Source organism: Sinocyclocheilus grahami, unplaced genomic scaffold (genome assembly GCF_001515645.1).
Source record: "Sinocyclocheilus grahami isolate Dianchi unplaced genomic scaffold, SAMN03320097.WGS_v1.1 scaffold636.1, whole genome shotgun sequence".
In the NCBI taxonomy this organism is placed as follows: Eukaryota; Metazoa; Chordata; class Actinopteri; order Cypriniformes; family Cyprinidae; genus Sinocyclocheilus; species Sinocyclocheilus grahami.
The window spans coordinates 880,996-896,270 of NW_015505815.1; the positions used below are offsets into that span (position 1 = coordinate 880,996).

The 15,275-nt window shown below is 37.6% G+C and overlaps 1 protein-coding gene across 1 annotated transcript in view; it reads left to right on the forward strand.

Moving 5' to 3' along the window:
* Positions 1-12,828, forward strand: part of efemp1 (EGF containing fibulin extracellular matrix protein 1) — a 24,241-nt gene extending 11,413 nt beyond the window's left edge. The window contains exons 6-10 of the mRNA XM_016241854.1: positions 242-361; positions 3,109-3,228; positions 5,775-5,898; positions 6,025-6,217; positions 10,818-12,828. Coding sequence (XP_016097340.1) covers positions 242-361; positions 3,109-3,228; positions 5,775-5,898; positions 6,025-6,217; positions 10,818-10,979 — 719 coding nt within the window. The 3' untranslated portion in view covers positions 10,980-12,828. The remainder of the gene's footprint in view (positions 1-241; positions 362-3,108; positions 3,229-5,774; positions 5,899-6,024; positions 6,218-10,817) is intronic.
* The last annotated feature ends 2,447 nt before the right edge of the window (positions 12,829-15,275 follow it).

The following is a 15,275-nucleotide window of genomic DNA, read 5'->3' on the forward strand; positions in this document are numbered from 1 at the left end:
ATAAAACCCCAATTAACACCCCCCCCCCCCCCTTTAAATTCATTGAACTCCCTAGAATGATTTTATTTAATAAAACATTCTCAAATACATTAATAATTGTCTTCATTACCTTCAACATCAGACTTGGTCTATTAAGAAAATAATCTTCGTCTACGAAAAAAGTTTTTTCTATCACCCTGTAAATGTGTTAAGAATCCTATATAAGTTTAATCAAGCACTGTGTGTGTAAACCTCTTTGCAGATAGAAATGAATGTATGCTATCACACTACTGCATGCACAGATGTGTGAACACTGCTGGCTCTTATTACTGTGAGTGTAAAGATGGCTACCAGCTCGCCAGCAACAACCACAGCTGTGTAGGTGAGTCAAAGACCTAACCTGCCTTCCTGTCTGCACAGCTTTGCACAAGAGTGTGTGTTCAATGGAATTCAAGATATCCTGCAGTATCTCTCTCTCTTAATGTACAACCCTCTCTTTGTAAGTAGCACATTACATTGAGCCAATTAATTAAAAAATTGCAAGGTGTTGAAGGGGATTGTTTGAGTTAATCTAAAAAATATTAAAACATTAAATAGCAGTCTGTGTTTTTAAGTGTTATATTGACTGTAGAAGAATCATTATTAGGCAACATACAGGAATCTTCTAATATATTAAAGTAGTACGTTATCGTTTTACTCTTATTGTCACTCTTAATACCATAAAGTGAAATAGATTTCAGTACGATATAAGGGCAAGAAGGCCTAGCTGATGTCGGTCATATTAGCATGCTTAACAGTTCTGCCAAGAATTTGATTTCAAATATTTAACAAAGGAATTTAAAAGATCTCATAGGGTGGACAAGAGTAAGAGGAGCTTCAAATTAAAGGTGAATCTGTTAGCACAACATATTTCAAAAGGAGAGAGACCAGTTGGAATCGATCATAGGGTTTACTGGAACAGCCAAATGTAGTGCCCACCCTCTATGTTGATGTAAGGGGGTCTTTCAAAGGTTTAATTTGCAACTCCACATTGTTCATCTGTTTTGAGGATACTCAGGAATGTGAAACTTTAGCCTGATATCTAAATTCTGAATCAAAGCTTGAAGGTCTTTGCCAATAAATTATGTTTGCTGATCAACAACGTCAGGAATTCCTCAGCGAGGAAAGGTTTCCTACAAAGGTTTTTTTTCCTTTTTTCATATGCACTCAATGGAAATTGAAGAACATGCTAATAAGAACGGCTCTTAGGACCAGTACAAACACACCAAATATGTGTCCGAGGTTCTGTAGGTCTGTCTGCAGGGAAGGATTTTATTAAGCCTCATGATGAACTTCTTAAATATTTTATTACAACTATCAACAAAGATGATCAACCAAAGGCAAAATATTCTGTTTGCCCATCAGGTCTGTGACTTAGATTTTCTGCAGAACGGCGTAAAGAGTGGTCTGCTTTGATTTAGAAACACTGGATTCAGTGCTATGGTTTGAGTATCATATCTCCGCTTGTGATGTTCCTCATCTGTAAACTGCTTTGGATAATCCATAGAAGAGTTTATCCATCATGCAAAGGAGGCAGAGCCAGGAGATTAGATGGAACCGGCAAAGAAGGCTGAGTCAGGGAAGTGAGGTGGGGCCAGGGTACTGGACAGAACTAGCCGAGGAGGAAACACAAACACAGCTCTTACAGGTCTATAAAAGTGTAGGCATGTCTTAACAGGTAAAAGTAGGTCAATAAAAGGTGCAACATATTAGAAATACTTTTAACTTGAAGTTTAGCTTACCTGTCAAAAAGAAACCGCAAGTTCTTCATATTGATTTAAACCCAAACATTCCATCAAGTTCCTTCATCTTGTAAAGCCCCGTTCACACCAAGCACGATAAAGATATAGTTCTAAAAATCGTTCTCAATATTAAAGAATAGCATAGTTCACACCACAACTATAACAATAACGATACAGAGGAACGATATCGTTGTGATCACTTTCAAAACGATTTTTTTCCAGCTGATGAAGGATAAAACACTGACAGCCAATCACAATCCATCCTGCTGTAACGAGCTTGAGAATTTAAAGAGGCAGACGCATGTGCACTTCGTCGTTCGCTGGTGTGGACGCTAAAATCGTTATCTTTATAGTTATCGTTCTTGGTGTGAATGGGGTTTAACAGTACTGCCAGTGTTTACCCTTGTTTCACCCCATCATCTGTCTCTGTGTATTTTGGCGTGCTCTTTTAAAATCGGCTAAACACTCTCTGGTCAGCCTGTTACAGTAGCCACGCCCCAAACTATCTCTATTGGCAGTGTGTAGGTATGCAAATATATATATATATTTACTTCCTAACTTGCTGTAATTATTCATTGCTATCAGGATGTGAACAGACTTTCAACAAAAAAATATTTCTGGAAAAAATTGCCTACACTACCTTTAACATAGCAAAACAAGAACTTGCAAAGGACAACTGAAACAATAAAGAGCTATTAGACACAGGATACTGATGAACTAAACTAGACACAGGTGAACATAATAAGCTGCTAAGGAAACCGATCTAACGCAAGAAGTAACCAACAGGAACTGTGAAAATTCAGGAACAGTTCAAAAGACAATCTAAGAGTTCTTGGATTGTCACTCGTTATTAACTTTTTGTTTATTAAACTGTTGTATAAAGCATCACATTTGCAATCGTGCCCTTAATCGGGAAAAAAACTTGTTTGTATGATGCTGCTTAACTATATTTTATGATGTAAATATACTTTTGTTTGCCCTCATATCTTGATTTTTGTTTGGGTTGTCAAATGAACACCTTGATAATGAACGTATGCACTAGCAAGGCATGTTTTTGTTTGGGCTTTGTAAAGTGCATGACATCCTCGACAATGTGGTCTTGTAGACAGTTGATATTGCGCACCCTTACTTGATGCTTTGACTGGTTTTAGACTGTTTTTGTTGTTAGAGAAGAAATATGTGAACTGTCCAAATAAATTGTTACTATTAACCAACGTATTAAACTATTGTTAAAAAGCAATATTACACTTGGAATTGTGCTGAATATAACTATGAGTAAATTACCTGTAGATAGATTACCGATATAATTGTATTCAGTAACTGTGTATGGATTTGGCTTTTGTTTCAGATGTGAATGAGTGTGATCAGACTCAGCCGTGCCAACATCAGTGTTTCAACCTCCTGGGCTCATATGTCTGTCAGTGTGATCAGGGTTATGAACTCGCGCCGGATTCAGTCTCATGTGTGGGTAAGTGCTAACGCTGGATCTTCCTGTGCTTGGTTTGAGTGCACTTTCTGCTTGCCAAGTGCATTAGGCTTTAGAGAAAATCATTTCAGTTAGAAAGAAAGACGAGTGAACACCAGAGTTTTAAATCATCAGTCCCCAAGTCCCCCTTATAGTGATTAGAGTTATTCTTACAGAAAGAGCACATTCATTACTTGACTTGTGACTCATATGCTTAACAGTTCTGCCAAGAATTTGATTTCAAATATTTAACAAAGGAATTTAAAAGATCTCATAGGGTGGACAAGAGTAAGAGGAGCTTCAAATTAAAGGTGAATCTGTTAGCACAACATATTTCAAAAGGAGAGAGACCAGTTGGAATCGATCATAGGGTTTACTGGAACAGCCAAATGTAGTGCCCACCCTCTATGTTGATGTAAGGGGGTCTTTCAAAGGTTTAATTTGCAACTCCACATTGTTCATCTGTTTTGAGGATACTCAGGAATGTGAAACTTTAGCCTGATATCTAAATTCTGAATCAAAGCTTGAAGGTCTTTGCCAATAAATTATGTTTGCTGATCAACAACGTCAGGAATTCCTCAGCGAGGAAAGGTTTCCTACAAAGGTTTTTTTTCCTTTTTTCATATGCACTCAATGGAAATTGAAGAACATGCTAATAAGAACGGCTCTTAGGACCAGTACAAACACACCAAATATGTGTCCGAGGTTCTGTAGGTCTGTCTGCAGGGAAGGATTTTATTAAGCCTCATGATGAACTTCTTAAATATTTTATTACAACTATCAACAAAGATGATCAACCAAAGGCAAAATATTCTGTTTGCCCATCAGGTCTGTGACTTAGATTTTCTGCAGAACGGCGTAAAGAGTGGTCTGCTTTGATTTAGAAACACTGGATTCAGTGCTATGGTTTGAGTATCATATCTCCGCTTGTGATGTTCCTCATCTGTAAACTGCTTTGGATAATCCATAGAAGAGTTTATCCATCATGCAAAGGAGGCAGAGCCAGGAGATTAGATGGAACCGGCAAAGAAGGCTGAGTCAGGGAAGTGAGGTGGGGCCAGGGTACTGGACAGAACTAGCCGAGGAGGAAACACAAACACAGCTCTTACAGGTCTATAAAAGTGTAGGCATGTCTTAACAGGTAAAAGTAGGTCAATAAAAGGTGCAACATATTAGAAATACTTTTAACTTGAAGTTTAGCTTACCTGTCAAAAAGAAACCGCAAGTTCTTCATATTGATTTAAACCCAAACATTCCATCAAGTTCCTTCATCTTGTAAAGCCCCGTTCACACCAAGCACGATAAAGATATAGTTCTAAAAATCGTTCTCAATATTAAAGAATAGCATAGTTCACACCACAACTATAACAATAACGATACAGAGGAACGATATCGTTGTGATCACTTTCAAAACGATTTTTTTCCAGCTGATGAAGGATAAAACACTGACAGCCAATCACAATCCATCCTGCTGTAACGAGCTTGAGAATTTAAAGAGGCAGACGCATGTGCACTTCGTCGTTCGCTGGTGTGGACGCTAAAATCGTTATCTTTATAGTTATCGTTCTTGGTGTGAATGGGGTTTAACAGTACTGCCAGTGTTTACCCTTGTTTCACCCCATCATCTGTCTCTGTGTATTTTGGCGTGCTCTTTTAAAATCGGCTAAACACTCTCTGGTCAGCCTGTTACAGTAGCCACGCCCCAAACTATCTCTATTGGCAGTGTGTAGGTATGCAAATATATATATATATTTACTTCCTAACTTGCTGTAATTATTCATTGCTATCAGGATGTGAACAGACTTTCAACAAAAAAATATTTCTGGAAAAAATTGCCTACACTACCTTTAACATAGCAAAACAAGAACTTGCAAAGGACAACTGAAACAATAAAGAGCTATTAGACACAGGATACTGATGAACTAAACTAGACACAGGTGAACATAATAAGCTGCTAAGGAAACCGATCTAACGCAAGAAGTAACCAACAGGAACTGTGAAAATTCAGGAACAGTTCAAAAGACAATCTAAGAGTTCTTGGATTGTCACTCGTTATTAACTTTTTGTTTATTAAACTGTTGTATAAAGCGTCACATTTGCAATCGTGCCCTTAATCGGGAAAAAAATCTTGTTTGTATGATGCTGCTTAACTATATTTTATGATGTACATATACTTTTGTTTGCCCCCATATCTTGATTTTTGTTTGGGTTGTCAAATGAACACCTTGATAATGAAAGTATGCAAGGCATGTTTTTGTTTGGGCTTTGTAAAGTGAATGACATCCTCGACAATGTGGTGTTGTAGACAGTTGATATTGCGCACCCTTACTTGATGCTTTGACTGGTTTTAGACTGTTTTTGTTGTTAGAGAAGAAATATGTGAACTAACTGTCCATATAAATAGTTACTAATAACCAACGTATTAAACTATTGTTAAAAAGCAATATTACACTTGGGTTGTTTGGCCTGTTGGAAGGCCTGTATTCTCATATATAGACTACAGTAAATATGACATGTTGCTAATCACAGTCTTTTCTCTGGTATCATAGACATCAATGAGTGTGACACAGGCCACGAGTGTAGGGAAGATGAGATGTGCTGGAACTATTACGGAGGTCATCGCTGTTACCCTCAGAACCCGTGTCTGGAGCCTTACGTGCTGACGTCGGAAAAGTAAGTCAGTCTGTGTTTATATCCTAGTACTAGAGCTAGAGATGAAGATCACAGAAATTGACCAGAGACACTTAAGCATGGAAAGGAAAAAAAATAGAAGAGTAATATTCTTGCTTTCACTCCTAGCCGGTGTTCGTGCCAGTCTGCGGGTGCATGTCGAGGCCTGTCGCAGTCTATTGTTTACAAATACATGAGCATTCATTCAGAGCGCAGCGTACCAGCAGATATCTTCCAGATTCAAGCCACAAACATCTTCCCCAGTGCACACTACACCTTCAGGATTAGAGCTGGCAATGATGGAGGAGAGTTCTTCCTTAGGGTGGGTAACCAAACCTTTCATTTTTGTATTTCTCAAACTGGTAAAGTCATTTCATTTGATATCTCTCTGACAAATCATGTTTTTGGCAATGGTCAACATTTTTTTTAAATGGTTTTGAAGTACAAAGAAAGCATCAGACTATTGTGGTTTGACCACTGGGTGGTGCTGTAAGCCAGCTGCATTAGTAGCTTCAGGCCGTAAATGTCAGTCAATGCAAGTCTTTTGTTGACAAATTAGATATTTCTGGTCACACTGTGCATTCATTCTTTATCTCTTCTCACATTCAGTTTTAACACAGTTTCTTGTTATGCAAGGTAAGGCCTGATTTGTGTAGCACATTGCACACATGCAGGTAATTCAGTTTTGTTTTCCCCAGTATCACATCATCAAATATAAATGTCTCGATCATGCTGAATGTAAGCATTTCTCTGTGTCAGTTGCTTTGGAATATCTGGATAAAATAGGAAAACATTAGGCAAGAAATGAACTCAGCACCGATTGTTTCCCCAAGCTCTTTCTTTCCCAAGTGCAGAGCAGGATATTTGACAGCACATTTATCATTGTGGGGAAATATAATTATTATTATTATTATTATTTTTTACTGCATTGCATCTTATTTCAGTTTATTTGTGATTTAAATAAACTTTAATAACAGTGTCACTGTCACTTTTAAATACTGTAAGTGCTTTAATTCTGGACAGAGAGTGCCTATGTAAGTGAGTGGTGTGATGCTCGGATGGGGAGCTATTTTGGAGGAAGACGGGGATCCAGTGGGAGGAGGATGGGAGAAAGTCTGTTTAGATAGTGTTTAATTGTACCGTGCCAGGTTTCATCTTTATATATTTGGAATTAAAAGCATAATACTACTTTTATAGTACTTTTAGTGAAATAAATGTACTCATATCATGATATAGGATTTTTAACAAATAACAAAAAGAGACCACATCTCACCTGCATCATTACACTGGTTGCTGATAAAGTATTGAATCCAATATAAGGTGCTTTTATACTTGATGCTGACTTGTCAGTTGCGACATTCTGAGGTGTGTTATTCCCAGTAACAAGCAACGCTGAATAACATACCATTCATCCAGGTATCACGGATTTGTTCTCTCTGGTTTCATACAAACACAGATGCTCCAATCTTGCATTTTTGTTATAGTATTGAAAATGAAATTGGAGGAGTTCAGTATATTAATAGTACCGTAGTATTGTTGCTGTGTTCATCTTTTTGCCAGGACGACTGTTTTGTGTACTGTAATGGATTAAATGATAACACAAGTAGCCACAGTGTAGTAGATAAGTAGCCTCCGCTTCACCCTGATGGGGATCAGATCAGCTCCGTCTTTCTTTGCTCTCATCTGAAATGAAGGTATGACTGTGACTTTGCTGTTGCAGCCTCAAGACTGTGAAATGGTTTGTCATTGAAGACTGTATTGTAAATTGGGTGCTCTGATTTACAGTAGTTGTTTCAGTAATGTTTCTGCAGTGTGATTCTCCATACAGAACTTTGGTCTAGTTTTGAAAGAACTTTATGAATAAGTTTGAGTTGAGTTACCTCTGGTGTGGGCTACTTGTGAGAAGTGTATGTGCAACACACGCTCAGCACATGCTCTTTTGGAGATAAAGTCCAGAATCACTCTTTCCACCATCAACTTTACACCGATTTAATGGGCATTGTGGTAATATAAAGGAGCCTGAAATTTTACATACAAAACAAGACCATGATACATCATTCAAATTGTTGTAATGGAGTAATACATAATGAATTGACAAGTACTTAAAGAACTTTCAAAACTTTGTCCACTGATTTCTTTGGGATGTATTCATTACTGTACCTGTAGGTACATTGAGTGAGGATAAATTAATCTTATGAATACCCAATGAAGTGCACATTTTACAAAGCACATAAAATAACGATCTGCTGGCTTACACTCATCCAGTCAGTGCAAACTGTTTTTGTTGCCCGGCCCTGATCCCTGCATAACAGTATACAATTTCAAAGACCAAATACACAATGACAATAATATACCCAATGAGCTGAAGGATCATGTGTGTTCATTCAAAGAAAGGTTTTCCTATGAATTAATTAGTAGAAAAGTCCATTTCTACACTGCCTTTGTGCCTCTTGCTTCTGGAAAATGCAGCTGAGAGTCTCTGCTCACATTCCACAAAGTCGTAAAAGTATCTGGTGTCAGCATTGCTATGGAACCAAGGGCCTGTTCAGCTTCCTGGGGTGTTACAGAGTATTTGTTAAATCTAGCTAACAAAATATATATTGTGTGTTTGAGTGGTCCAGACGCTACAATAGCCACATTTAAAGATTGATTCAAGGTGAATTGTTGCCTGACCTGTCCTAGCTACTGTACACTGATCAGCCACAACATTAATAGGTGAAGTGAATAACATTGATTTCATCATTACATGGTTAAGGAGTTTCATATATTAGGCAGCAAATATACTATTAGTTCCTGAATTTCATGAGTTGAAAGCAGGACAAATGGGCAAGTGAAGAGATCTGAGTGACTTTGAATTGACGACTGGGTCAGCGCAGCTCCAACACATCAAGTCTGGTGGGGTATTCCTGGTATGCAGTGGTTAGTAGAGTACCTACCAACTGTGATGCAAGGAAGGACCATCAGTGAACCAGCATCAGGGTCATGGGCTCATTGATGTGCATGAAGGGAACAAATACTAGGCAGACCAGTCCGATCACACAGAACAGATAATGTAGTATAAAAATGCAAAAAAAACCAACAATGCTGCCCATGATAGAATGATGTCAAAGCATGCAGTGCATCACAGTTTGCGGCGTATGAATCTGCGTAAACCGGTCAGAGTGCCCATGACAAACCCTGTCAGCCATGAAAGCATCTACAGTGGGTACATGAGCATGGAGCAGTGGAAGAAGATTGCCTGGTCTTCTAGTTCAGGTGGGTATGTGTGAGTCATTTACCTGGGAAAGAGATGGCAGCAGATGCACTATGGGAAAAAAGCATACCGACAGAGACAGAGTCATTCTCTGGACAATGTTGTATTGGGGAAACCTGATAACAATGGCCACTTTCAGCAGGATAATGCACCCTGACACACTGCAAAAACAGTTCAGGAATAGTTTGAGGATCATGGCAAAGAGTTCAAGGTGTTGCTTTGGCCTCCAAATTCCCCAGATCTCAATCCGATTGAGCATCTATGGGATGTGCTGGACCAACAAATCCAATCCATGGATGCCCCACCTCACAAGCAGGACTTAAAGGATCTTCTACTAATGTCTTGATGCTAGCTACTACAGGACACATTCAGAGGTTTTAAGAGCTGTTTTGGCAGCATGAGGGGGAGCTACCCAATGTATTTGGTATTTGGAGCTACTGTATGTTGGTATGTTGTAAATATGTACCACACAATTTCATGTGACATATGGAGATGCCTGAATTGAACAAATACTATATACATGCAGGGTCTTTAACAACAACAACAACTGGCTCACAGCAGAATTAGGAAGACTATGTTCTGCCAAATATAAGGCTTATAACTTCCTTAAAGGGGTCATAGGATGCCCATTTTCCACAAGTTGATATGATTCTTTAGGGTCTTAATGAAAATTCTGTAACATAGTTTGGTTAAAATTTCTCAATGGTAGTGTAAAAACACCTTTTTTACCCTGTCAAAAACGGCTCTTTTCAGAACATGCAGATTTGTAGCATTTTCCTTTAAATGTTAATGAGCTCTGCTGCCCCCGCCCCTCTCTTCCGAGCTGCTCTCAGAGAGACTGTTTACTTTAGCCGCATTCATCGTGAAACTAGCTAATTAGCACATTATTAGGAAAGGCGATTTGCAAAGATTCGTTAAAAAAACCCTACACTCACTTCTTCTGTAGATGAGGCTGGATCATGAAAGATTCACGCGAACATAGACGCATTTATGTAGATCAAGGGTGCATACCCTTCAGAAAAAATGTAATCCACTGTGTCTTCAGCAGCTCAGATGTCGGGAGTAAATGAGGACTGCTATGTTCATTATTACATCCAACAACAGAACACCTCGATTGCTTAAGAGTCATTCTTGTCTACATCTGCTCCGGCGGTGAAACAATGGCGGACTGATGACAGCTCACTCAGGGCGGAGCTAAGCTAAGAGCTGTGCTGAAACACTACTGTCAATCAAACTATCGTGGGAGGGGCCTGTCTGTGTGACGTCACACAGACCGGCATCTGAGATCGGCTCGATTTGAGAAAGGGGTAAAGATTTTAGTAGATTAACAAAAAACCACTGGGTGGATTTTTATCACTATAGGGTGATTGTGTACACACACTGCCAACACACAGTTCAGTTCAAACAACTTGTAAAAGTGCATGAAGCAGTATATGACCCCTTTAAAAAACTAGGTTACCTCTTTCGAGGCTGTGAATTGAAGAGTGCTCTACCACTACCTCATGTCTGCTTGTTAATTTAGTCAGTCTGCACACAAATAATGTAGATTTTGATTAAAACTACATTTATTTCTCATCACCATCATTGAGGAAATTCGATGATATTTTGGGAATATTTCGCTGTTTTGCCGTATGTCTGATTTCCATGTATTTGTTGTTAATTGCATTAGCGGTTCAGCAGCGTTGGTGCGATGCTGGTCTTGACCAAGTCCCTGGAGGGCCCACAGGAGCTGATCGTTGATCTGGAGATGATCACTCAACACACAGTGATGAACTATCGCTCAAGCTCTTTGCTACGGCTCACCATCATCGTGGGACCCTACCCCTTCTAACACTACTGCTGCTTCACACATTTATACACACCCAGACTGCTTGCATTAAAGCTACACGCAGCGACGCTGAGATGTTATGAACTGCTGACTGTTCTAATGTGTCTTTGACTTGCAGTCATACAAAAAAGAACCTGAATCTTATTCATATTATGCCACTAAAATGGTTGCCAATGTGACAAAAAATAACATTTTATATTGCTAATTTCCAATCTAAAAACTTTATTGGTTTTGTCGTATTTCATCATCGTCTGAGGCCGAGTCGCAGAGGAGATGGTGTAGAGAGGATACTGAGTGTGATCAACCACTGAGAAGTATTCATCAACAGAATAGAATGGATGCTTTTGAATGAATTTCTACTGTATATGAAGGATGGGTGATTGTTAGTCACACTCAAGTACAGCACGGTTACCAAAAGCATCATCTTATCGTGAGTTTATTCACATTTGCAAGTACGAGTTCTGCTTGCTGTCAGAGTTTGTCAGTTAAAAAACTGGGGACACGATAGGTTTGAGAACAAACGTCTCAAACGGTTAGACAGCCTCGGCGTCATAAACGGAATAACACGACTGGTGCCATGCTTCCATATAAATGACACGCTTTTCCATTACTAAACTATAACCATTACTAAAAATGACCAGTTATGTTCTGTAACAGTTTCATGTCAAATATAAATTGGGAGTCTTTTTTAATCAGAAATTTGTCAGCACATTAACGGAAACTCATCAAGCCACATCACAGGAAGTTCACATTTTTAAATCCTTCAACAATTGGCACCTTTTAATTCCATTGTAATCTTTCTCTCTCTCCTTTTTTTTTGCATCAAAATTCTTTAGTTTGATTGTAATCAACATTATGCTACAAATGCTTAATTTTGCAATTTTAAACCTTGCCTGACTGACAGCCTTTTTAAACATGTTTTTATCAGAAGCATGTCAGTAATAATGGTGTGTTTGGTCTGTTCAGAGTGAAATAACCTCAAAAGTGAAAGGAGATTAGATTTAATTGCAAGTTGTAGGGCAGCTCTTAAATGGAGTGTATAAGCGGTTATGCATAAATTTGTAATAATGATCTTGACAACAACAAAAAAAGTGACTGCAGTTGATTCCTAAATAAATTTGAATTCTCCGTTGTCTTTTTTAAGTCTGGAGCCTTGCTAATTTAAGAACAAGCATTTACTCAGTGCCATGTCTTTATTAAATGTTCCTGCAATTGTTTGCACTTTCATTGATTGAATTCATTGATGTGAAGGTGTACGTGACTGAACGACTCTACTGTATAACAGCTTTCTCGCTGACTATTGCTTAACTGTTGTCAGCAGACAGTAGTGTTTTGGCACAGGAATGTTGAGTCATCTACCTAAATTTTTTAATTTTTTTTGAAGGGGCACAATTTTTGGAGTCCTTCTTTCTAACCCTAACCTGCAAATTTTGGTCACTAATAGATATAAAACAATGGTCAAGCACAAATTTGAGATCTTTCAGCTGATGTGTATTTTGTCAGTAAACATAGAAAGTGAAAGCGGTGACCTCCGGCATCTTAAAAGTTTGTCAAAACATTTGTGTATGGGTATCGTATGTTGGTTTAGTTGCATTGCTAACCTATGTTTTGCACTGATGACATGAAAATAACCTGATTCTGGCTTTGCAATTTCTCATAATTCATCTGCTTTCAAATAAATAGGCTTCAGCCTGACATTACTCTCCAGCTGAAACACAGATATCTCAGAGCTTTTAACAAGGATGAAAAAATACATTAATATCCTGTTATGGAACTTTTTGGTCTTTAATAAAAATTGATTTTCAATTGTTGACCATCATTATTTGTATGCTGAACAAAAACAGTTCAAAATAAAGGGAAATACATCTATTATCATCTCAAATGTTGATTTTTTTCTTCTTATAATTCATATAATGTTATAATCACGTCCTGTTTATATAAAAACCAGCATGGGGCCTAACACACCTTCCTGGTGTTTCTAACAATCCTGAAGACATTGATTAGCTGGGCCTACATAATATCTTAGCACTCTTTCCAAGCAGAAACAAAAACTAATTTCATCCTGAATCACTGAATAATTACCTCTTGCAATTTGACAATATACAACGGTTAAGATTCTGGAAAGTCTTTATTTAAAGTTAGTATCAGTGTCTCCAAAATGTAGGCATGAAACTGCATGCATAAACGTATCCAGTAGAACAACATCACAGTTTCATCAAGTGGTGATAGAGAATCTCTTCATCTCTTTACAAATATTTTCATCTTGTTGAAAACGGTACTGACATTGGTTATACTGTTAGTAGTTAATACAGTTCAAACAAACAGGCAATCGCTACACTACTCAAACTGTCAATGTGTATTTCAAATTTCCACCCATGTCACCCAGCTGCCACATAAAAATACATTGTTTACAAGTTGAGAAAGCAGTAAACAATTTGTCACATTCATTTGAGATAAACATGAATAAATAGAATAGCATGTATTTCAAGGAAAGTACAGCAGTCACAAAGTAAAAACACAACAGAAATGAATGAGTGCATGAGAAGATCATGTAAAAGAAAACCTTGGATAATTTCAGTTGCGGTACCTAATTAACGGCACCATCATGCAAGTCATCTGCAAAGAGTCTTCATGCTGAGAAAAGGCGGGTGAATCTGACATAAACCTCCTAGTCATATTTCACTCCAAAATCGAAAGGAGAAAAAAGAAGAAATGGTGCTTTGCATAAAGAAAATTAAGCCTAATTGAAACCCTGGAGCACAAAAGCAGTGTTAAATCACTGGGGTATATTTGTAGCAATAGCCAACAATACATTGTATGGGTCAAAATTATAGATTTTTCTTTTATGCCAAAAATCATTAGGATATTAAGTAAATATCATGTTCCTTGAAGATATTTTGAAAAATATTGTAAATATATCAAAACTTAATTTTTGATTAGTATCATGCATTGCTAAGAACTTCATTTGGACAACTTTAAAGATGATTTTCTCAATAGTTTGATTTCTTTGCACCCAGATTTTCAAATAGTTGTATCTCCAAATATTGTCCTCTCCTAACAAACCATACATCAATGGAAAGCTTATTTATTCAGCTTTCAGATGATGTATAAATCTCAATTTTTCGAAAAATTTACCCTTATTTATAAATTTACCTTTTTGTGCTCCACTCAGGGCCGTTTCTAGGCATAGGCGAGCTAGGGGGTCGCCTAGGGCGACACCAGCTGAAGGGGCGCCAATGAGCGCACATCCTATTATCTACTTTATAGAATATATTTTCAATTATATTTTCCGAGATCTAACTGTTCTATTTTATCAATAAATGTGTCGAAGTAAGTTTCCCAGTAACATTTCATATGCTTGAGTAAGGTTTAATGTATTTATTTGGAATTATGCAACGATTCTACCCCCATACATTTCCACTGCTGTTTGCTTACTTGTGATATTATCAAAGTTCCTGAACTCCATTTGCACATGATACCATTCCATGAAACTGCACCTGCCAACGAAAGGCTGAAACTCAAGAGATCAACAATGAAAAATCTGTAGAACAAACAGACACATGTTAAGCATTACTTTCATTCGAAGTCAAGAAAACACAAGCGGTCTGTAATATTACCAACCTGTTGTTATGCAATCAAATGACTGCGCCACAAGGTCATTGATCTTCTTGCCCTGGTTAGCTTCAGGGCCATTGCAGAAGATCTGATCCACAGTTGCATTTGTATGAAACATCCAGTTGTTTGCTGTGAAAAGTCTAGGAGAGATGAAATCGGGTGAGTGGGAGAACTCATACAGTGGGACATTGAGGGGTATTTGTCTCGTTTCTGATTGCAAAAAAAAAAAAAAATTAAAATAAATAAATAAATAAATAAAATAATGCGTTACGTTACTTTTGCATTACTTTTTAAATCTGGACAGGACTTGCTTGTTTGATTTTAAAATAAAAAAAGTTATAGTTTTGGCAAATATAAAAGCCTTTTCACACCAAAAGTGAAATGAATAAGCCTCAGCCTGAAGGGAAAGTAAATTTACATCCGTACAGTAGAATACAGAAGACGACATTTCAACACACTTCAGCAGTAAAAAAAAACAAAAAAAACACAAATGTTTGTCTAGAGTCATGTTTGTTTATTAGTACGGTTGAACTGGATCATCGAAGCTCAGAAGTAAAGACATTGGTTAATAGAATGGGATTAAATACATAAAGCATATTTGTGTTGTTTAACATTTAATTATTGCAGGTTTGCGTCATATTCTGAGTTGCATTATTTTTATTCATTTTGAGGAATACTGAATCT